The following is a 22,727-nucleotide window of genomic DNA, read 5'->3' on the forward strand; positions in this document are numbered from 1 at the left end:
GGGGACCCCAGGGTCACCCGGGTTGCAGGCTGCTTGTGAGGAAGGAGGGAGTGGAAACGACGAACAATGTCTTCCATGGAGACTTGGGGCTGATCAGTGCTGGTTCTGGAACCTGCAGGGAGGAGAGGGCAGGGAAAAAGGGTAGTTAGTGCTCTCTTTTTGCCACTTTATTTCTCCCTCTTCTGGGCATGTGAACAAGGAGAGCAGGATTCAGTAGTTTGGAAGGGGAGTTTGGGGGAGGCAGCGGCGGCTGGTGTAGTAGGCAAGTAAGAGGAGGAGGAAGGGCTGGGGAGAAGAGTGAGGCTGTAGCGGCTGCCTGTTGAGGGAGGAAGAGGTGGGAGGGAGGAGGGGGAGGAGAGAGAGATGACACGGGGAGAGGAGGAGGGGGGTTGGACGGGGGAGGAGGAGGAGAAGGCTCGAGGGACCGTCTGTCGCGGGACGGGCTGGCCAGCTCGGGCGCGGAGCCGGGAAGAGGAGGCACTGGCAGCGGCAGCGGCAGCGGCAGCAGCAGAAACAAGTACCAGCCACACAGCGGCTCTTTTGGCCAAAGCAGCCACAGTCCCCTGGCCGCGATGGCGCTGCAAAGCCCAGTGAGCGAGGAAGCCAAGGGGCCCTGGCAGGAGGCAGACCAGGAACAGCAGGAGCCGGTGGATAGTCCGGAGCCAGAGCCGGAGCCTGAGCCCGAGCCGGTGCCAGTACCCCCGCCCGAGCCCCAGCCAGAGCCCCAGCCAGAGCCCCAGCCACAACCTCAGCCCCTACCGGACCCCGCACCCCTGCCGGAGCTGGGGTTTGAGCCCGAGCCGGTGCACGAACCCGAGCCCACGCCCACAGTGGAGACCCGCGGCACCGCGCGTGGCTTCCAGCCTCCCGAAGGTGGCTTCGGTTGGATGGTGGTGTTCGCTGCCACCTGGTGCAACGGCTCCATCTTCGGCATCCATAACTCCGTCGGGATCCTCTACTCCATGCTGCTAGAGGAAGAAAAAGAGAAAAATCGTCAAGTGGAGTTCCAAGCAGGTGAGTGGCCCCACGAGCTTCACCTGGCATTCTTGGCCAGAGTGTCGGTTCCTACTGCCAGCCCCGTACCTTCTGGTCGGAGACGCCCCTCAGAGGCGTCTCTCAAACTCCTCTTGCTCCTTGCCCATGGCCCTCCTAGGACGTGGGTAGCCGGCTCTGGACAGCCTGGGCTGTGGAGACCAGGCACAAGAGGTCCCGGGGGTGAGAGCTGGGACATTCTTTGATCACAGGCAAGCAATGAACTTTTTTGCCCTAGGACAAATCCAGGCTCACCTTTTCGATTTGTTTAAAGTACTTTGCTCGCGCGTGTGCTGGGGGAAAATATTTGCAAGCTTTTGGGCGGGGTGGGGGGACGAAGTCATGAAGAGAAGAGAGAATTGGAAGGCGGGGCAGGCGATCACCGCAGCAGCCCACGCTGTTTTGGTGGAGTAGAGGTGTTTTCTGTCAAAAACACTTTAGGAATCCTGCTGACTCTTTGCTCAGTCCAACACATGGCAGACGTGTGTATGCAGGAGAGAAAGGAAGGGAGTGAAAGGGGGGTGTGCGCGCGTCCCTTTGCGCGTAGTGGTTATGGCTCAGCCAGGCCGGACAGTCTCCTGCCGCCCTGGGGGAGCGTGCAGATGTCCGTGCCCTCCCAGCCGAGCCCCAGATCTGGGAGGCGGTCTCCGTGGTCTCCTGCCAAAGCGTCGTGAGGTGGCGGGCAGGCTGGGCCCTGAGGCTCACTCCGCGCCGCGGGCAATCTCAACTGTGCCCTCTCTGGCGCCCCGCGCCTCTCCGCTATCCGCGGGGTGCCTCTTTCCGCCTGAAGCTGGAATGTTGGCCCCGCCACTCCTACTTTGACTCTGGTGGACTTGGTCTTCCCTAAGACTAAGCAGGGTTGGGGGCATAGCCCTAGCCCACCAGGCCCTTGTCTATGAGATCCAGTGTGCGTTCACTCCTAGCATGGTAGACCCTTGCAAACTTGGAAAAATCAACTGAGCTACCTCGCTTTGCAGGAGAAACCCCTCCGCAGGTCTTGGAACCGAGTTGGGGGTTTGGGATACTCTGGAAAGTTTCTCACTCCCCTCCCCTTGGCTGTCTAGGACAGCTGTTGTCAGGCCACCACCTCAAGTCTGAAATTTGAAAATGTGGCTTTTCTGCAATGTTTCCCTGGAACCTAGGGGTTTTCTTTCCTCTTGCCAACCCCCAACATCTACTTCCGTTGCCCTCTGAGGGGGCCTGGGAATTATTAAGTGAACGTAGAAACCTTGAATTCTCAGGCGTCCACCTGTGGATTCCTATTGGCAAGCCTCTTACCGCCCCCAAGCAAGGACTTGTTATTAGTTTGCAGTTTCACTTGACTGCCCTGGCAGAAGGGGCTTTGGGGCTCTTGGTGCCTCAGACCTTGTGACCCATTGGCACAGCAGCAGTATACATGCCTCACTTGAAGAAAGCTCAAGTGTGTGTCAGTGGCTATCAAGGACAATCTCACCACTACCTAGGCTATCTGATGCTAGAGTGGAGGGGTCCCTGGATTGTGTGGAACAACTCGGGGGAGGGGGATGGAGGTCGCTTCTACATTTTTTCCTGGGACCACCTTTTTCCTGCTTTGATGCAGTTCAGGCGCTCTCGCGAAGGCAGCCAAGCTAGGGCCTCAAGCTGTTACCTAGATTTGTGGGGGTTCAGGGGGCACCTGTTGAGCATTACCCTGGTTGAAGGCAGGCTGGTGGCTTTCAGGGTCAGTGGCAAGTTTGGGTGAAAGTTGAAGGGAAACTGTGGAGGCTGAGCTGAAGCTAGGGCCTGGCATTTATGTGCTATGAACAGGCCTAGCATTGGGCCTTTGGAGTATGTAATAAAACTTGGAAAAACCACTCTTTTACCAGGAAGAGGTTCACTGCTGGGGAACAAACTTCAAAGTAGGTGATCATAGGGGACTCAGGGGGAGGGCTGGCTGGGGCTTTCCGGTCAAGACCTCACAGTGCAGCTGGAGGGGGTGGCGGTGCTGTGGTATATGCAGAGGTGTGGCTAGTGTGTACTCTGACACAGACCAGGTCCACTGAGGAACTGAGGCTCCTGGCTTAAATTATGGAGAGTGTAGGTCAGGAAGCAACAGAAAGGAATTTGGTATATCCCCAGGGTCCTTACTGTGCTGTATCTTGAATTCACTAAAGTTATTTTTGATACTGAAGCTTCTCAGGAGCACCTCAGATTTTTATTTTGGAAAAGTCAGGCGCACCTTACTACATTCCAGAACTCCCAGAAAAATCCCATCCTTGGGACAATCTTTCTTGAGCCCCTCCGTTTTCCCAAGCCACCATTTAGAATTTGACATTCCAAATGTCTCTGCCTGCCACAGACTTTCTTCAGCTTACTCAAAATGTCCTGGCCATCTGTACCACAGCACCAGTGTCTCGAAAGGTTAGAAAAAGCTAGACGAAGTATGCTAGCCTCTTTATCAGACAGTATTTACCCAATAGCCTTTCTGGGGGACACTCAAGGAGGTCCATGCATTTTCTATTAATGAGATGATTTATCCCTTTCTATTAATGTCTGATATGACTTCCATGTCTAAAAATCTATTAATTTGGTGCTTGGAGGCACCCCCAAAACCCAAGTTGGTTTTAGTTAAGCCAAATACTATCACAGCCCTAAAGCTGTGCTGCCTGGCAGTCCAAGATTCTGCAGATGTGAGAGAGTCCCAGAGAAAGGTAGTTTTGATGTTTGAGGGGTAATTTAATGTTAGGGAGTCCTCTGGTCATGGGAAAGCCCCACAGGAGATAGAAGGGAAGTGGAATTCAAGCCATAAGAGAGCATATAGTGTATGATCTTTGTGAACTCTGCAATGTGCACAGTGGTAGGGTGTCACCAGCAATATGTTTTGTGTACTCTTTACCTGTTTTGAAAGAAGGCAACTTTCCCAGGGTTCTAGGCCTGGGAGGACTGGCAAGCAAAAGATTCTTGAGAGGGAAGCAAATGTCCAAGATCTGGTTTGGGGAGAAAAAGGGAAAAGATCAAGAGAGAAATGAGCCTATATTTTTACAGAGATTGTGGGAAATTTGGGAGTATTCCAACCCAAACCAAGCAGCAGACAGGACAGGAGGCAACCAGGCAATTTTGCGGGAAATATAGGCCAAGCCTGGTTTCCTGGGATGATAGGGGAGCCTTTTGTGGGAAAGAGGAACCAGGTGGCATTGGTTGCGGCCCCCAGCTCACTATCGAAATCCTAAGCGTGGTGAGGTTAGAATTGGGGAGGTAGCGGAACAAACCAGAGTTGCTGACATTGGATCCAAACTGAAGTCTTTTTGAAAGTGCTTCAGTGTAAACCCACTGTCTCGCACTTTCCACCTTAACTGCCAGTCTAGCAGTCAAAGCGGTTTTTTATTGGGCAGTTTATAAGCATGGCCCCTGAAAATTCCTGGGGCAGGCAGGGCTAAGGCTCTCACTACCAGGGAAAGTGACATTGGCCAGGAAAGTTCACTATTACTACTTGATGGTTCAGACTGATGGCCCACTGATGGAGACAGAATTTTCTAGGCATTGGGAAGAATGGTCTACCCTGCCTTTGGGTGAATCAAAAGTCCCAAAGATGGGTGGGGCCAGGGGAAGAGTAAGCTGTATTTTTCCTCACCATCTTAGGGGTTTTTACTGCTTGATTTGGTGTCCCACTGGATTTACCACTAAATTGCTGACTTTGGGATTTAAGGTAAGGTATCTTTTGAGCAAATCTGCCAATCTCTTGGCATTGGCTGAAGGCTTAGATCGTGTTAGTTTAGAGACAGCTGTGGAGCTGCATGCTACCGGGCCATTGGTCAGGCATCTTTCAAGTTATTCCCCTGTCTCCTCTCCAACCAAACTGGGTCCCAAACTGCAACTTTGATTGATACTAGAAAGGATGAGAACAAGAAGTTGGGGCATTTGGAAGCCAGACAGGAGGATGCTTGTTTGAGTTGGGACAGCTGGGTGAGTCTGGATCCCTGACTCACTGTCTAATGGCTTCAAGTGCTCATTCTAAATGTAAAAACAGCAAGACCTCAGGCCAAATCTAGACCACAAAAGCTGGTCATCTCAGTGATAGCAGTTGGGCAGTGATTAGGAGTTAGATAATCTGTGCCCCTAACTTGCTCTGTGACTTGCAGGCACTTTGTCTCTCAGTACCTCAGTTTATCTATCTATAAAATGATAGGCTTTTACTATATGAACTTTCTTGTTCTGCCATTATATTCTTTGAGAATTATATAATATCTTAGTCTTTACTATTCACCTAGCATAAATTTTGTCTTATTCAAGCACATAAAAATTTATTAAGCTTCCTGAATAGGGATGAGGCAGGATTGGAAAACCATGGAAAGCCATAAACACATCGTTTCCCTATGTCTTTCATATTTGAAAACTATGGGGCTACCCAAGCATACAGTTGTATCTTGTTCATTTATTTATTTTTGGTGGTGGTACTGGGGTTTAAACTCAGGGCCTGTACTTACTAGGCAGGTGCTCTACCACTTAGCCATGCCACCAGCCCTTTTTGCTTTCATTGTTTTCCAAATAGGGTCTCACTTTTATGTCCAGGCCAGCCTGGACCACGATCCTTTTATTTACACTCCTACCTAAGCTGGGATGACAGATGCTCATCACTATAGCCAGCATGTAGACATTGTTGAAAAGACCCACTCCTTTTTACCCACCATGTAAAGGTAACTCTGAGTATACAGTTTCTTCTTCCAAAATACCCTGTCAGAAGAGAGCTGGGCCTGCAAGAGAACTCTCTGAATTTGGCCTGCTGCAGGCTAGGAAGGTGGATCCCTACGCTGCTGTTTCCCAGCATGTGAATCTGTTCTTCAAAAGCATTGGACTGAAAAATATTTCCTCAGGCCTTGGTTTGGACCCCTCTCTTAAAATTTAATTTCCCACAGCTTGCTCTCATTTCTCAGAAATGCATGGTCAGTGTGACCTTGGTTTGCTGTAAGTTCAGGCTACAAGAGTAAACCAAGATTGCTAAATGTGATACAGAGGTTCCCTTTGGGGGCTTCAGTCAGACAGGGCATCTTTATAGTTGACTCAGGATCCCACTGTAGTGGGGGTGGAAAGGGTGCTGCCCTTAAAGAAAGTCCTGCTGGGTATCCTTGATCCCTGGTCAACTTCAGCTTCACTCAGGGCTTAGCTGAGAGTGTGCCTAATGAATTAGCAGGCATAGACCTCTATTTCCTTTTCCTTGGATTTATAGTTTCTTGTCACTGGCAATAATTCCCCTTATGAAGAATAAACAAGCAGCCAGACTGGCAACGTTTGCAGATATAAAGGATGCCATCCTAACCTTTTGTTGTTGTTATTGTTTGAGTCAGGATCTCACTATGTAGCCTAAGCTGCCCTCAAACTCCTGATCCTCCTGACTCAGCCTCCCAAGTGCCAGGATTATAGCTTTGTGCCCCACTCCTGGTTTCATCTCAACCATTTGAGCAGATCAATTTCCCAGGAGGATGCACTGCTTTTCCCACCAGCATTTTTTGTTTTGTTGCATTTTGAAAAGAAACAATTATTTACTCTTTTCAGATTATATGAATGATGGAGTGGAATTTCCTGTCTTGGAAGGAACTCTCACTTGGGATTGAATGAATAAATCCAAGAAACGGTTTTTCTTAAAACATGGATGCACACATGCACAAAGCCATGGATTATAAATATTCCACCTGAAAGAAGTCTTTTCTCATCTGTATATGGAGTCAGGTTTAATGTATCGGGCTTCTGTAGGGGCTCATGGGGGACTTATGCAAAGGGCCTGGGACACTTGCTAGGTGAGGATGATGGAGACAATATGGGCAGCTTATCCTGCATTCATCTTAGTGTTCAAACATTACCGAGAAGAGGGTTTAGGCCAACCCATACCTCTCTGGCTTCAGGGGAGACAGAGGACTAAGGGACATGTAACTACCTGCTCTGAAGGTGGGTGCTGTGGCTGCTCGTGCAAAATCGCTTGGCATCTACTTGGGGGTGGGGAATATGGCCTGTATGAGTGCCTTGACAGAGCGCAGCTTCTTCACCTGGCACACTCTTGCCCTCCTCTATCTTTTACTTCACTTCTTTCTGGGGTTGGCAGGAGAGGAAAGTATAAAAGTGGCTGTCCCAACTACGTATTTTCTCAGCTCCTCCCATTTTCATGGTGCATTTTTATCAGGTTTTCTAGATGTGCCATTTCCCTTCCTCCCAGTATTGTTCTCTCTCTTAGAACTGCTCAGTTAGAACAACTGGGAAGTTTAGGATGTTATACAAGCCAACTCCACCTGGGTCTCAGCCCACTTCTGTACTTCCTAGAGAGGCCTCCCTTCTCCCCTTCCCTTTCCCTTGTTCTTGCTCTCCACACCTCCTTTTTCCATGCCCTAGAACCCCAGCCCAGGGAGATGTTATTATAGTGGGGCCTTAATAATGTTCAACAAATATCTTCATCAATTGGACCCCCTTCTCTTCAAATACTCACTGTTATTGTCCTCCATCTCCTGGGCCAATTGATCCTCCAGAGATTTCAGATTGGGTTTTGGTAGCTTCAGGGGTTCTCATTAATTCTATTTTAAGTCTCTAGAATGTCTCTTCTTGCCAAAAGTGCTGCACAATTGGTTACAAAGGGGTCAGAGAAGGGAGAACACAGATAGTTAAGTCCTAGCTAGAGTCAAAAGCCCCTTTAAGGGAATGGGGAGAGCGGGAGAGGAGTTCCCAGGTTAGTTGCTCCCCTGCTTCTATGTGGTTGAAGGGAAAAGGGGAAGGGAAATGTTGCTAAATAAGCAGTCCCCACACAGACTTTTTGGCCAACTTATCCTGTGGATCTGCCTGCCTACCCTCTTATCCAGGCCAAAAGGATTTGTGCATGCATTCATGTGTCTAGACCTGTGTGTTCGTGTGTATAGCTGGGTGTGTGATGTCTATCTGGCCAATTAGCACAGTTGCTTAGAACATGGTGCCTATGAGATTGAGGTCACAGTTTCAACCACTTGTTCAGGTCACTGAGGTTCTCACAAACAAAAGAATTCTTCTTTTCACAGCCTGTTCCCCTCATGCAGATCATCACTAGGGAACCGAGTAGAAAAATAGAGATGACTCAAACCAGGCATGGTGGTATATACCTGTAATTCCAGCACTCAAGAGATCAAGGCAGGAAGATTGCAAATTCAAGGCCAGCCTGGGCTACATAATGAGTTCCAGGCCAGTCTGTGCTACATAGTGAGACCCTGTCTCAAGAAAACAAAACAAAACAAAACAAATAAAGAATGGAGATAATTCCCTATAAGTCCTCTCTGCTGCTGGGAAAAAATGTGAAGCACACAGCCTAGTGATGGCTGCCTCTGCTGCATTCCACAGTGGGATTTCTTTGTCATTTAGTTCCTTTCCTCTGCCAAGTACCCTACTAATGATAGTAGTAGTAGTAGTAGTAGCAATTACCCATATTTATTTAGTACTTAGTAATTAACTCTGTGTAAGGCACTATACTAAACACTCTTAACAATTCATTTTCATTCTCAACAACCCTGTGAGGTACATTTTCTCCATTTTGTAGATACAGAGAGCCACAGAAGTTAAGTATGACACATAATAGCAAAGGCAGGATTTGGACCTAGACAGTCTGAGTCCAGAACTCCTGTTTTTAGATATAACCCAATACATAGTGCACATGTAAGGGCAGCTACCAAGGAAAGCTATTGCAAAGCTTTCTCATTCTTGTAGTCTCTGTGCATCCTTATGACCAAGGAATAAAAAGAGATGTCCAAGAAGAGGTTTAGTGAACAAAAGATGGACAGTCTCATGATACGGGCTATCTTCCTCTAACTACCCATCTTACTCTACCCCAGAACCAGTGTGCAAAGGGTTATAATCCTTCAGTCTGAAAAGAAGGAAACTTACTTCTTTGTCATTTAGCTCTGAACAAGACACATAAACTTTCTGGGCTTCAGTATTTTCCATCAAAAGGAGACAAATAGTATCTCCTTTGATAAGACTGTGAACGGTCAAATGAGATTGTGTGCATGTGAAAGATCTTCGTAAGTTGTGAAGTGGTTGCTGCCGATAATATGTTTCTTTTCCAGCCCCTAGAAATGGAGTCACTATACCTTTTTCTAAATGTTTCTCTAAATGTTTCCTCTCCACCTCTCATCTCCCCACTCCATCTCTTTCCCATCTTCCTTCTGTACTCTGCAGTTTGACTCATAGTGTTCTGTAGTTAAGCACTCAGCTGTGTTTTCTTTGTTTCTCAGCAATCTGAGAGCCCAGGGAGAGGAGGGGCCAGATCCCAGGTCATATACATTCAAGGAAACAAGGCATGTTGAAATATTTACAGCACTTGGCAGGAACTCACAAACCTCTCTACAAATCAAGGATTGAGTTTTTTAGTAGGAATTGCTAGGTGGGGGGAGCTATGGCTAGGGTGGAGTTAGGGTGTCACTTCCTCCCGAGGGTCTCTCACAGAGCCTCTGTTCTGCAGGTAGTGAGGAAGAAGGAAAGGGATATTTAGGGTCAGAAGGTCTGGGCCAGGGGACATTAAGCATAGAAGAAGACTTGCTCCTTTGTATTCAGCTTTGGAGTGGGCCAGTTTCCTTGTGCTTTAAACAGGATAGCCCCAAAGAACAGAAGCCACTGGATTGTGGCCTTTACAAAGGATTGCAGTAGCAGTTTGAGCAAGCATTTCAGCAGCCACTTAAGGAGCCTCCATTAAGACCAGCTAGTTGGCAAGTCAGAATGGAAATGATTTGTTGCAAACAACAAAACAAAATCTCCAAGTCCTTCTTTGAAACAAAGATTTTAAATATACTGATTTTCAGTTATTTAAATGTCTGAGCTTAAGGGCTGGGGATGTAGCTCAGTGGGAGAGTATTTGCCCAGCATGTGCAAGGCCATGGGTCCCATCCTCAGCATGCAACAAAAAAGAAAAAGAAGCAGAAGAAGAAAGAAAATGTCTGAGTTAGAAGGTATTTTAGGGATCACCTAATCCTACTCCCTCTGCTTCTTATCTTAGAGGTGCAAAACTGAGATGTGGAAAGATGTGACTTTAATCAACATTGTGGATAGCTATTTGTAGTAGAGGTTGGTTTGTAAGGGATGGACTGCTGGCATGTTAGGCATTCTCCAACTCAATCACTGGCATTATGCCCCTCTCACCCTGAACTTTTCCAGAGTTGATCCCCAGGCAGTACTTTGTGGAAAGAGATGGAGACAAAATTTAAAAGGTATAATGGTGTGAAGTCCCTCTCCCATTCCTGTCTCCTAACTACCCTGTTTCCCTCCCCAGAGGCCACCAGTGTTATCTAGTATGTCCTCCCAGAGATATTCTGTATCTGTACAAGCAATTGTGTGTATATACCCTACTTTTATAGTTCACAAGTGGTGAACTATAATCCACATCATTTTCTACCTTGCCTTTTATACTTCAAAATGTATCTTTGATATTGTTATACATTAAGTCCATAAAGCCCTCATTCCTTTTTACAATGGCATCATTATATGAATATATCATAATTTATTTAATCAATGCCTTACTAATGGACATTCAAGCTGTTACCAATCTTTGACTATGGGCTTTGGAATCAAATAGCACTAGATTCAGATGCCTTACTACATCGCTGTCCTTGACAAAGTTTTTAACTTCTTGGAAAATGTCTGAGTTTTCTCACACATAGGATAACAATAACATCTGTCATTACCAGTGTGGCGATTAAATGAGATGACACATGTAAAACACCTAATATACAACTTGGCACCTACTAAGTGTTCAGTAAGTGTTGGTTGTCTCTCTGCTCATAACACCCCCCCCACCATACTGTCCACCTTCAATTTGATTAATGTTGGTTCAATTCAAGTCAACAGGTTGTTAACTGTATTCGGGGCTGACTTTTAGTTGGGCCAGAGAAGAAGGGTCCCTCAAGAAGTTTATAATTTCTTGATAAGACATCACATTCCAAACAACTATGGCTCTTTGCTAAGTAGTAAAAAATGTGTGCGTATTAAATTGAATGTTACTATTTTCATGTGGTGATGTGGAAAAGGAGAGATGAATGTGAGGACCAGAGGATGTCAGCATGATTTGCTGGCAGAGTGGAACTTGAAATGGGATTTAGTTAAATGGAGAACTGGGCGATGGCAGGATAGGAGTTGAGAATTAGACAGTTTGATTGTGGCTCAGATTCTGGGTCTTTGCCCTCTGGGAGCCCAGTGAGTCACTGTGTCCCATTAGGCCTTACCCAGCAGGTGGTGTGTGGTGGAGGGGCAGGAGAAAGAAAAATATTGAGGACATTTGGAGAGAAGGGCACAGGGCGGGGGTATGTCTGGGCGTCAGGCCACAAAATGAGGTGCCTGCAAGTGGCTTGTGGCATAGCCTGCTCAGTCCACACCACCTGCTTTTCCATGTCAGCAGCACAGGCACTTTTTGTAAGAGGCCCGAGGGGAAGAAGAGCATGAGTAGCAGCAGCTCTCAGCCCCTCACCCTGGGTCCCAAATGGGTGTCCAGATCCTTCTCCAGGAAAGAGAAGTCTGTTGAGTGACAATAATCCCCTCTGAGTGTGGCACATTATGGTTTATACCTTAATTTTTGTTGATCTTTGTAACAGAGACAGTTAGGAAATAAACTAGTTGGATCTCATCATGTGCCAATGTCTTTGGTCACATCAAGTGCTGTGTTGAGGAGGTCTAGAAGATGAAAAGTCAATGTGGTTTGTATCTGTTAGAGAAAAGTTTACTGCAAGGAGATTCATGACCACATTTGACAGGGCCAGAAAACGGATAGCAAACTGAGGACAAACAAGTTCAGCTGAGATCAGAACCCAGGTCTCCCAGTTCCGTGGGGTTAGAAATGAAAGCTGAGATAGAATTTTTCCTAGATTTGGTGGCAACCTGAAGCTTAAGTGTATGGGCAATATACAAGTGTGTGTGTGTGTGTGTGTGTGTGTGTATGTGTGTGTGTGTGTATGTATGTGTGTGTGTGTGTGTGTGTGTGTGTGATTTAAACAAAAACCAAGAGTCACAGAGTTCAAGGACATAAAAATGGGGATACGGAAGGAAGGATCTGAGCATATAGCTAAGGCCTCCTGGCTAGGATCAAGAAAGATATTGTCATTGTGTGAATTTTTATACAAGCAGCATTGTATGAGTTACATAAAATGTTACATAAATAGAAAAAGAGAAAGATGCTATCTCCTGCACAAAGGAAGGAAGGGAGTGAGTGGAGGGCGAAAGAGTGAGCACTGGACTGGGAGTCAGGAGACCTGACTTCTGGTTCTGTCTCTGTTAATGGCTATGCTGTCTTTTTGTGACCTTGCCAAGTCCCTTCCCCCTTATGGACCTCAAATTCCTCTACTTGTGTAATGAGAAAGTTGGATCTCTCAAATACTAGCTAGGAGGTTTACAGAAACCACTAGGACCAGTGGTTTCTGTAAATCAAGGAGGCCTTGGGTACTTCCTAGCAAAGGGATGAGGGTGATGGAGAATGGTGAGGTGGTGAACAGAACAATTTATCTGATGAAAATGGAAAACAGATCCTCCAAGATTTGAGTAAGATGACTTTTGGAAGAGGGACTGTTTAGGGGAGGGGAACCAGAAGGGGTGGGGAGGAAACAGAAGATGATGGGGGGGTGGATACTATAGAAGTAAATTGTATGCACCTATGAAAATGTCATCGTGAAACCCATTAAAATTGTAAAACAAAAAGGAGGTGACTAAGGAAGCAATAGAGGGGATTAATGTTATCAAAGTACGTGCATTATATGCATGTGTGGAAATATCACAATGAAAACCCTTACTTTGCACAATTAATATACAATAATTTAAAAAAAGAAAAATAAGGACTTTTGGAAACACTATCTCATAGTTTCTGGCCTATCTCCTTAGAGAATTCCATCAAACCCCAGTGCCACCAAAAAAAGAAAAAAGAAAAGAAAAGGCACCATCTGGGCTGCTCTGATGTCACCTGTGCCCAGGACCAGATTAAGACCTTTAGAGTCCTTAAGCACTAATTTTTTTGAGACTGCTAAATTCTGAGAAAAAATTCATTAAATCCATACTTTTCCAATTATGGAGTGGTCCTGCTTCACTAGTACCCTAAGTCATGCTCATTCCACATTATTGAGTAATCCTACACTGACCACCACAGCCTGTAAATTCCTCCCAAGTTCTGAAGGGAACCAATGACCGTGAGTGGCTTACACTTCCACAATCAACAGTTCAGAAGCCAGGCGGCTCCATCCACAAAGAGTGCTCTGCATCCCAGCTCCTAGGAGCTTATCCTGGCAAGCTGCATGAACTTCTTTCCAGTTGGGCCTCCCATCTGCTATGGAAGGATGATTTATCTTCTGGAGACAGGGAGGACAAATAACCTGGAAATCCCAATAATGCCCCTGGCGGGAAGCTCTGAACATTAGCAAGTGAAGGCTCTGGTGACAAGTTGTGACCATGACTGATCATGGTCACAGAGAAGACTATGACTAGGAGACCAAGTCCCTCTTAAGCCCTAATTGCTCCAAGGTCTTCAAGTCAGTGATCCTGACACCTTGGAATCACTTTCAGTATCTCTTTTGGGTTTTTGTCACACTGGGGTTTGAACTCAGGGCATCATGCTTGCCACTCTACCATCCACTTTCAATGTCTCTTTTATTCTATGAGGCTTAATCAGGTACTAACCATCCTAATGGCAAACAATAGGATAGTTGTGTGTTCTAAGAGTCAGTGTTTTTTGCCTTGACCTAAATTTCGCCTATGGAAACACTAATCCAAAGCACATTTTCCATATCTGCTGGCCAAATAGGTAGAAGAATCTGGTGGCCTGGGTGAGGGTGGTCAGCAGGACCCTAGATGAATTCATTTGCTGTCTTGCCTGAGGATGGCAGCACTCACATTCAGGCCTAGTCAGGTCTGTGTTACCTGCCCTCTTCATAGAATGTCTCAAACATGGAAGGCTCAGGTGGAACCGGTCAGACCAGATGTTGGGAGCCTGTGATTTTTAGGAAGAGAAAGATAGATCTGCAGACAGCCAGAGGAGACAATATGGAGGAAACAAATATATTGTTTCACCTCCTAACCCCAGGAAACCCTGGACTCCAGGGTATCACCAATGAACACTGCTCAAAGGAGGCCACGGCTCATCTATGCCTCCTGAGTGGACCTGGCTAATATCTCCAGACAGGACCCGAAACCTGGCCTTGGAGCCCTTTTCCTTTTTATGGAATTCATTTCAGCACTGATATAAAAGATGGCTTTGGGATGAGAGGTCATTAAGAAAATCCTAAAGTTCAACTCCCTTTGGCATCATTTTGATACTGAAAATTCAGTCCCCTGGACTTGATGCCAACTTATGAATAACAAGAGCAGGGTTTTGGAGAAAAGGAATTAAAAGTTTATTAATTTTGCCAAGCAAAATGTGGAGGATAAAGACCTCCATCTCAGAAGCTATCATCCTCTTCCCAAGGCAGGGGATGCTTAGGGAAAGCCCAGGAATTTGGCTTCTGGATGTATGCGTTGAGAGGCGTGACTTGGGGTCAGATGGAAGCCTTGGGCCTGCTTATTTCCTGATGTACTGGGTTAGTCTCCAAAGCTGTACGACTTGTTGTCCTGAATGTTTCTTCACTCCTATGGTGAGTAAGATAAGGAAGGGAATGTAATAACCTTGCTTGGAGCTAAAAAGATGTTCTTGAGTTTCCTCTCATGGGAAAGTGGGGGGCAAGGAGGGAAAGAAAAGTAAAAAATGTCTTTTAAAGCTTTTTTAAAAAAAACTTGCACAATTAAAAGCAGACTGGCTAGTAAATTGAGTTAGTTATTAGGTGAAAACTAGAGTTGTGAGTATATTTAGATGTATCTTCCCATTACAACTTCTCCATGTGCTGGGTAAGGCACAGGATCTGACATCAGGTAGAGTACTGGCTTTGCTATTTACCTGATCTGTAATCCTGGCCAAGTCTGAGCCTCACTTTCCTATCTGTAAAACACAGGCAGAGTATTTTGATATTATTGACTATCATTCTCTTTTCAGAGGTAAGGGAGAGTAACAGAAGGGGTTGAACTGACCAAAGTAAAGTATGCTCACAGAGGGGATACATCAAGAAACCCCTTTCAACATTGACTTTGGAATTAATAACGAAAGACAGTACTATAAGACAGGTACAGTGGGGGAGGGTGCTTGTGGGAGGGAAAGGGTGAATGGAGGAGATGAAGATGAGAATATGGTTGATGGGCTTCATATACATACACAAAATAGAATGATGAAACCTCTTGCAATTGCTTTGAGTGGGGCAGGGAAGGGTTGAGGGGGGATTGGTAGGAGCAATCTAATCAATGTATAATGTAAGCCTATTCAGAATTGTCATAATGAATCCCCCCTGTACAACAAATATATCCTAATAAAAATGAAAAATAAAAAAAAGGTCACAGGCAGTGGTAGTGTCATATGATAGAATGGATGTGATGATCCTTTGAAAACTTCTTTGAATCTTCCATATGAATTATCATCATGGTCACCACATCAATACGTTAGTCTGCAGACTTGCAATGTGCTCATGCATGTATAGGTGGATTGAGACATTACCCATGATGCACACATATATAAGCAACCCCACCTATATACAAAACTATACATATACATCTGACTTTATGCCTGGACTCATGACAGACAATTAAAAGTGCATACCCATAGGCACACACTCACATTTATCCATATGAATATCCTTTCTTTTCCTTTCACCCGCATACCCACACACAAGAAAAAAATATATGTGTAGGCATGTACATGCATATGTGTGTATATGTACAATCTCATAGCTATAAGATGAGCACACCACATCATTCAGCTTTTTCTGGGACTATTTAGTTCTCTAAGGGTATGAGAAAGACCTTATTTATAAGTTCCCCCACTTCATACTGATAATGTCTCTTTTGCCCTTGCCTGAGCCTCCATCTTGTTTACACATTAGCACAGCTGCTGCTAAAATTCATACTGCAGTATGTGGTATACACATGTATGAAGAACATGAATCCCTGTCTCTGTTTTGCTCTGTGAATAGCACTACAACTCTATCCTGCACAATATATTTATAGCCATGTTTGCAAAGAGCTGACAGCATTTTCAGATTTTTTTCAAAACAGTTAATCCAGTGACAAAAATAGTCACTGGCCCACATACCCTGAAACTAAAAGAAATTAGGCAATAAGCTTAATGAAAATTAGTCAAAGAATTCTGGGCGTGATGGTATATACTTGTAATCCCAACACTCGGGAGGTTGAGGCAGGAAGATCTCAAGTTCAAGGCCAGCCTGGACTACATTGCAAGACCCTATCTCAAAAAAAAATTAGTTACAGAGCCTAAATGAAGTTGAATATCTCTCTTCTCTTCCTCTCCCTCTCCTTACCCCCACCCCTCTCTCTTCATTCCTTTGCCACTCATTTTTATTCCAAGAATCTCTGAGCCTAGGCTGTGGGAGTGTGGTCGCATAAGTGTATTTTCTTCAGAGAGAGCCTAAGGTCATCCATGCCTAATGTTTTGAGTGGAAAAAAGGGTAGGAAATGGTATAGAGGATTATAAGCAGGAGAAGCATTAACTGAAGAATTAAGTGGGGGTTAGAGCAAAAGGGAGAGGGCTAATTCCCACTTTGAGGCTAACTAGAATTTTGGTGACTGAACAACTTCTCAAATGAAATGGCAGTGTCTGAGCCTCTCCTTAAGGAGGATGTGGTCCAGTAAATTATTTTTGCTTATATGCAAGGTTGAAACACGAAAAAGAATCCCTAGTGATAGAGCTGCAGAGGTAACAATAATTAGAGAACAATAAAATATCCTAGGGAGAGAGCAGACCTGGGCCTGATATGATAGGCCTTATCCAAGGTTTCCAGCCCAGTCATGGCCAGGTAGGGCTATCATATCACTTATTATCCAAACTGGGATGCTTTTGAGGGTGACAGAGGACACTATTAATGTTTTGTTTGAACAATAGGAATAAAACAGGATTGTCCCTGGAGAACCAAAATGAGTGTTCATTCTAGGTTTAGGATATATTTCTGGGAAAGGACAAGCTTTGAGGGCTCCTTACGAGATGCCTAGAGAAGTATGTGTGTGTGTGTGGTGTTGGGGTGGGGGGTGGAGAGTAAGGCAAAGAGATTCAGCCTTGGGACTAAGAATTACTTACTCCGAATATGAATTCCTTTTTTTATTGCTGTCCATAAATAAATAACAGAGCTCCTTTCCAAGTGTTTATTTCCTGATCAGTTTTAGATGAGATTTTGTGTATGTATGTGTGTGTGTGTGTACACATAGTATGTACTATGTGTTTGTGTCAAAGTTGTGAAAGTATGTATGAATGGGAATGGGAATGTGAGTATATCCAACTTTAACTATGAGTATGTATGTGCATATAGATGTGTGTGTGTGAACATGGACAGAATGAGGATGTGTATATTTGTGCATATGCAGGATATAGCCAGGCCTGACCCCTTGTTCATTGAGTTGGGAACTGAACTTCCAGAGAGCAATTGTATATCCCACTGCCTCATTTTACATGTGAGGAAACTGAGGCATGTATAATGAGATTTACACACTTTTGCTATTTGCTTGGCAATGGTAGAGGGTAGACTAGCAATAATCCTGATTGGGAGCCAGCTGTCAATTCATCAATTACAGCAGAAGTACAGTTATTTCTTTAAGGATTTTTACAAATAATGGGTGCTTGGTAAGGGCAAGAAGAACTTCTTAAGAGTAACATTGAGGTGATGTTGGGTAACGTCTAGGCCTTCCTAGACTTGAATGCAAAAGGAAGACTTGACAGATGGCCTGTTCCCCATGACTTGCCCCCCTGAAGGATCCTGTCGAGCAATAGAAGCTTTCCAGTGCTTTGAATATCATTTAATGTCCTCCTTACCATCCCACAACCTACAGGTGTGATTTACCTTGGAGCCAAACCTTGATCTCCATTAGAGATCCACTGGAGGCCTTCACTGGATGCAGGCCAGACAGAAGCTGAAAGTGCCCCCAGATAGGCCAATAAGAGTCAGGAAAACCTCCCCCCTAACCCCTGACCTTCTTGCTCCTGTCCTCTCACCTTGGGCTCTGAGACAAGAGAAATAGCTAGATAGGATAGGTCCCAGGAGGGTTAAGGTTAGCTGTTGGAATGAGAATATATGCCCCAAGAGAAGGGTAGGGGGTAACCTTATTAGCCTTGGCCTGTTTTATCTGTGGGTAAGGAATTGATCATGCAAGTGAGGATAGTTCTGTACTAATGAAGCCCAGAATCCTAAATCAGGGTTCAGTCCTCATCTGAACAAATTCAGCTTGCTTGAGCCTCATGTTTAAATTGGACCCATTTGTCTGACCGGATACATGAAGAATGAGACAAGACTATGGGGTGCTATAGCACAGGTCTGGGAAAACTACCCAGGTCTCTTGTCCCAATAATATGCCAGTTTAGACTCAGCCAATATTTATTGAGCATTTACCATAACTAGCATTACACTAGACTTTTATATATATGAATTATTTCATTGAATTCTGACAAAGGCCCTGTGAAATAAGATTAGTTCCATTAAGGCACTCCAAGAGGTAAAGAGGCTTGCTGAAAGTAAAATAGCTAGTAATGGAGTGAGAATCAGTCACAGCTCTGCTAAAAGAAATTATTGAGAACCCACAGCATGCCAGGCATTATGTTAAAATTTTTCCGTGGATTATCTCACTTAATTCTCAAAATAGCTCTAAGTGGGGGGGGATACTTCTCCCTCCCATTTTTGACACATAAGGTTATTGAGGAACAGAAATGTTAGGTAACTTATCCAAGGTCAGGTGCTAGCACTCTTTTTAAAGCCAGGATTCAGATACAAACCTGTTGATTCCAATGCCTGGAGTCCTCTCTTCCTTGCTCCTCTGTGGAAACCAGATTCCACTTCTAGATGATTCTTAAAGCCCCTTCCAGCTCTGACATTCTAAAGGTCAGCAACTCTATGGTAATCCTTCCCCATGAACTCAAGTAACCTGGGTCACTTGGCTATGGTCTCCTGTCACTCTCCCCTCCTCACTAGGGACTCCCCATGCATAGCACAAAGGTAGGGTGGGTGAATAGTTCCCAGTCAACTCAGTCTGACTCCTGGCCCCAGGTCCCAGTTGAGATGCTTTCTGTAACAACACCCAGAAGCTGCTCAGGGCTCTGGGCCTGGGGCCTGTAACTCATTCCCTCTGTGAAAAACAGGAAGCATCTCCTTAAGTTGGCAAATGAGAAAAATCCTGCTAAAGGGCACCAGGGAAGTTGCCTCCATTCCATTTGTGGTTGTGCCTATGCCCATGCCCATGTCTGTGTGTATGCGTGATACAGTCAGGAGGAATTATAGACAGAGGTCAACCTTGATTTTGTATTATCCACAATCATCCTTGGTGGGCTAAGATGAATATTTCCTTCCCTGTCCATCTCATCAGACCTTTTCCTCTTGGAAGCTGCTGATGGATTTCCCATCCTCTTCTGGACCTCTAGCAGAAGAGTAAGGCAGTTTGGCTCACAAAGTGATATTGGTTAGGGTCTGGTGCCTGGTTTGTGTGTGTGTGTGTGTGTGTTTAGGGCCAGGGAGAGGTAGTGGTTTTTGTCTGAGCTCAGTAGAACACTACCTAGATGTGCTCAGTGTCCAGGCTCTAGAATGAGCCAAGTTTCTTGTAGAGGCAACATCTGGGGAAGATGAGGTCCATGGGAGAGCCCTAAGCAGCACTTGGAAAATTACTGTGGGGGGAGGGTCTGTAGTTAAGACACCAATCCCACTCCCTCTTCACTGTCCCTTGTCCTCATTTTCTGTTTTCCTGCTGCACATTGTCTCCTCTTCAGTCTTTGCTGTCCTGGCACTATATCCTGCCCCTGAGCTCCACATTTGCTATTTGGTACAGGGGAAGGAGCACATCACAAGAAATTAGAAACATGGGCTTTGCCACTGTCTGCAAATTTCAGTGATATCCCCCATGTGCTTTATTGCCCTGAACCTCACGTCCCTCTTTGTAAAAACCCACTCAATTTTTTAAGGGGTTGACAGAGTTTAAATGAAAAAAAAAAGGTAAATCTATCTAGATGTCACTTGATTATTTTGAGGATCAAATGAGAGAATGATCTGGAAATGTTTGGTGAGCCTTGAAGCCCCATTCACACAAGACGAGTTGCTATTATTGATATTCTCTGCTCCCTGGCTGCCCTTCTATACACATAAGAATTCAAATATTCAAATTTGCCCATTCTAACTAATGTCCTGTTCCCATACCTTGTTTGCTCTGAAAAGTAGGGTGGCCACCTGCTATCTCGATATCCGTGCAGAGAATCACAGGCTTTGCATAAGCTCCATTTTCCTTTACTGGGGACAAATTTAGCTAGGTTTTTCTGCACAGAAAGACCTTCTTATCTCACCCACAGGGGCAGTGAAAATCATGGGTCGATGCAAACCAGTAGGACAGATCTACTTGGAAAGATGTGGCTTGTCTTAGAATTAGTCCAGTCAGAGTGATATAAAGGACACAGAGACAATAAGTGGCAAGTTCTAAGTTTTGTGTGTGTATGTGTGTGTGTGCACATTGAGGTGTGTGGGAAGCTTACTTGAAAGCAGATGAGAGGTGAGGAATCTGTATTTGCTATTAAGATAACCATCAGTCTCCAGGGATCAAATAAAACCAGGCAACAAACCTAATAAAAATTAGGCAGTAGGGCTGGAGATGTAGCTCAGTGATAGAATGCTTGCCTAGCACATGCAAGGTCCTGGGTTCCATCCCCAGCACCGCAAAGAAAGAACAAAAAAAATTAGGCAGCACAAAAAGATAATGACTGTGCACTACCTTCCTGCCTCCTCTATTTGGCTTGGGTTTCTTTAAGAAAACTCATTACATTTCACTAAATATATCACATAATGCTAGGTGCTAAGATGGGAAAAGGCCAAGGGGAGAAACAGAACTAAGCCTCACATCTGTATGAAACAGTGAACACAAACACCATACTTGAATCATGTTAGACCATGACAGACAATAATAAGCTAACAATAGACTATAATGCTTTATAAAGAAGAAAAAATAGCGATTCTAGCACCTAACACAATGCGCTATCCATTGTAAGTACACATTTCAATGTGTATTGAAATGAAAATGAGGGCCAGAGGTGGGAGAACATGGCAAAAGGTTAATGCACTGTGGGCAAGGTGGCCCAAGTGGCTCATGCCTCTCATTCCAGGCATGTTAGCCAAAGCCAGCATCCACTGCTAACTTCTTAACCCTTATTTGCAAGGCTATATTAAAGTGAAATATGTTTGGATTTGTTTTTCAAATCATTGCTCTTAGCAACCAAGGTCAGAGTTTTTGACTTTTCCTTTGATGACCATACCCCTCTGCTAAGAAATCCCACAGGAAGCCCCTGAACACCTTTGCTCCTGGACACCTGGCAAATGACTGTCCCATTTCCTTGCCCTGTCTGTGGACTTTGATGTGAATTGTGGGGGCCAAGATTTTTTTTTCCTCTTCTCTTTCCCCTGGGGCCAATCAAGTTTCTGAATTCCAGAGTAGAGCCACACTCTTCCCCATCCTCTGACCAAGTCCAGAATTCCCAAAACACCATCTGCTTCATCTGCACTCCAGGTGCAGCTGGACAGGATGGACTTCCCATATTTCTGTCATGTGCTTCCGTTAGCAGCCTGGCCTCCCCACACCCAGTTTCCAGATCTAACCTAAGTTAATTTTCTGCATTATTTCCCTTTAGGAGAAAAGCTGACAAGGGAGACAAGCTCCTGTCTTGCCAGCCCAATGACAGTTTGAATGGGACAGGCAGATAGCATCCTGAGTTTGAGTGGATTCTGCAACAGCAACATAATTATCCATGGAATGGTAACTTAAGCTTGCCTACCTCTTACATAAAGACCTTGCTCATAAGGTAAACTTGCAGCAGAAGAAAATCAAGCTAGAAGAAAGAATTTCTCAACTTAGAATTCTAAGACACACTAACAGATTCAGTTCTCCCTAAGCCTTTGGGTTCAGCCTCCTGCTTCCAGTCATGCCTGAGAAATGAAGGTCTCTTGTCTGTTTTCTTACTGTCGGAAGTGCCTAAGGCCCAGTGAAGATGAGGATGACAGAATGACAGAGTTACCTAACTGTTTGCAACAGAGAATGTGTTCCTCTCCACCCGATCCTGCCCCAACATGCAACTTAATACCTTTTCCTCTGCCACCCCTCAATAAGCTTTTGCCCTTCTCTTCCTAAATAAAAGATTTACTTATTCCAATAAAAGATTGTTGGATATTCAAGATACCTTAGGTATGTGTTTTGGGTCTGAACACGTGGTCAATTTCAACCCTTGTGAGTTTTGAGAGGGGCCTACTAGCTCCCTTTGTGATATGCCCAGCCCTGAGTCATGTGGAGGTAGTTATAGGAAAAAAGGTTTTTAGGTGGTGACACTGATAGCCATGAGAAATTCCTTGGTCCAGACTTGCCTTAAATTCATAGAAGGTTGGGACTAGAAAGTCCTCGGTAGTCATCCAGTCCAATGGTTCCAAACCCTGGCTGACCATAAAAATCATCTGGAGACTGTGTTAAAAATACAATTTCTCTGGAGCTCATGATAAACCTACTGAATCAGAATTGCTGATGTGGGACCCCAAACTATGTATTTAAAATAATCTCATCAGATCATTAAGCTACTCGGACAGGTTTGAGAACCATTCATCTGGCTGAATCCTGTGCTTTGATTCTCACCATCCCTTATTTGCATAGAACACCCATATTGTATTTCTTCACTC

The 22,727-nt window shown here is 45.0% G+C and overlaps 1 protein-coding gene across 1 annotated transcript in view; it reads left to right on the forward strand.

The window, feature by feature from the left end:
* The first annotated feature begins 396 nt into the window (after nucleotides 1-396).
* The window catches only part of Slc16a2 (solute carrier family 16 member 2), a 104,571-nt gene continuing 82,240 nt past the window's right edge, over nucleotides 397-22,727 (forward strand). The window contains exon 1 of the mRNA XM_074064031.1: nucleotides 397-1,014. Within this exon, the coding sequence (XP_073920132.1) occupies nucleotides 573-1,014 (442 nt within the window). The 5' untranslated portion in view covers nucleotides 397-572. The remainder of the gene's footprint in view (nucleotides 1,015-22,727) is intronic.

This window comes from Castor canadensis, chromosome X (genome assembly GCF_047511655.1).
Source record: "Castor canadensis chromosome X, mCasCan1.hap1v2, whole genome shotgun sequence".
In the NCBI taxonomy this organism is placed as follows: Eukaryota; Metazoa; Chordata; class Mammalia; order Rodentia; family Castoridae; genus Castor; species Castor canadensis.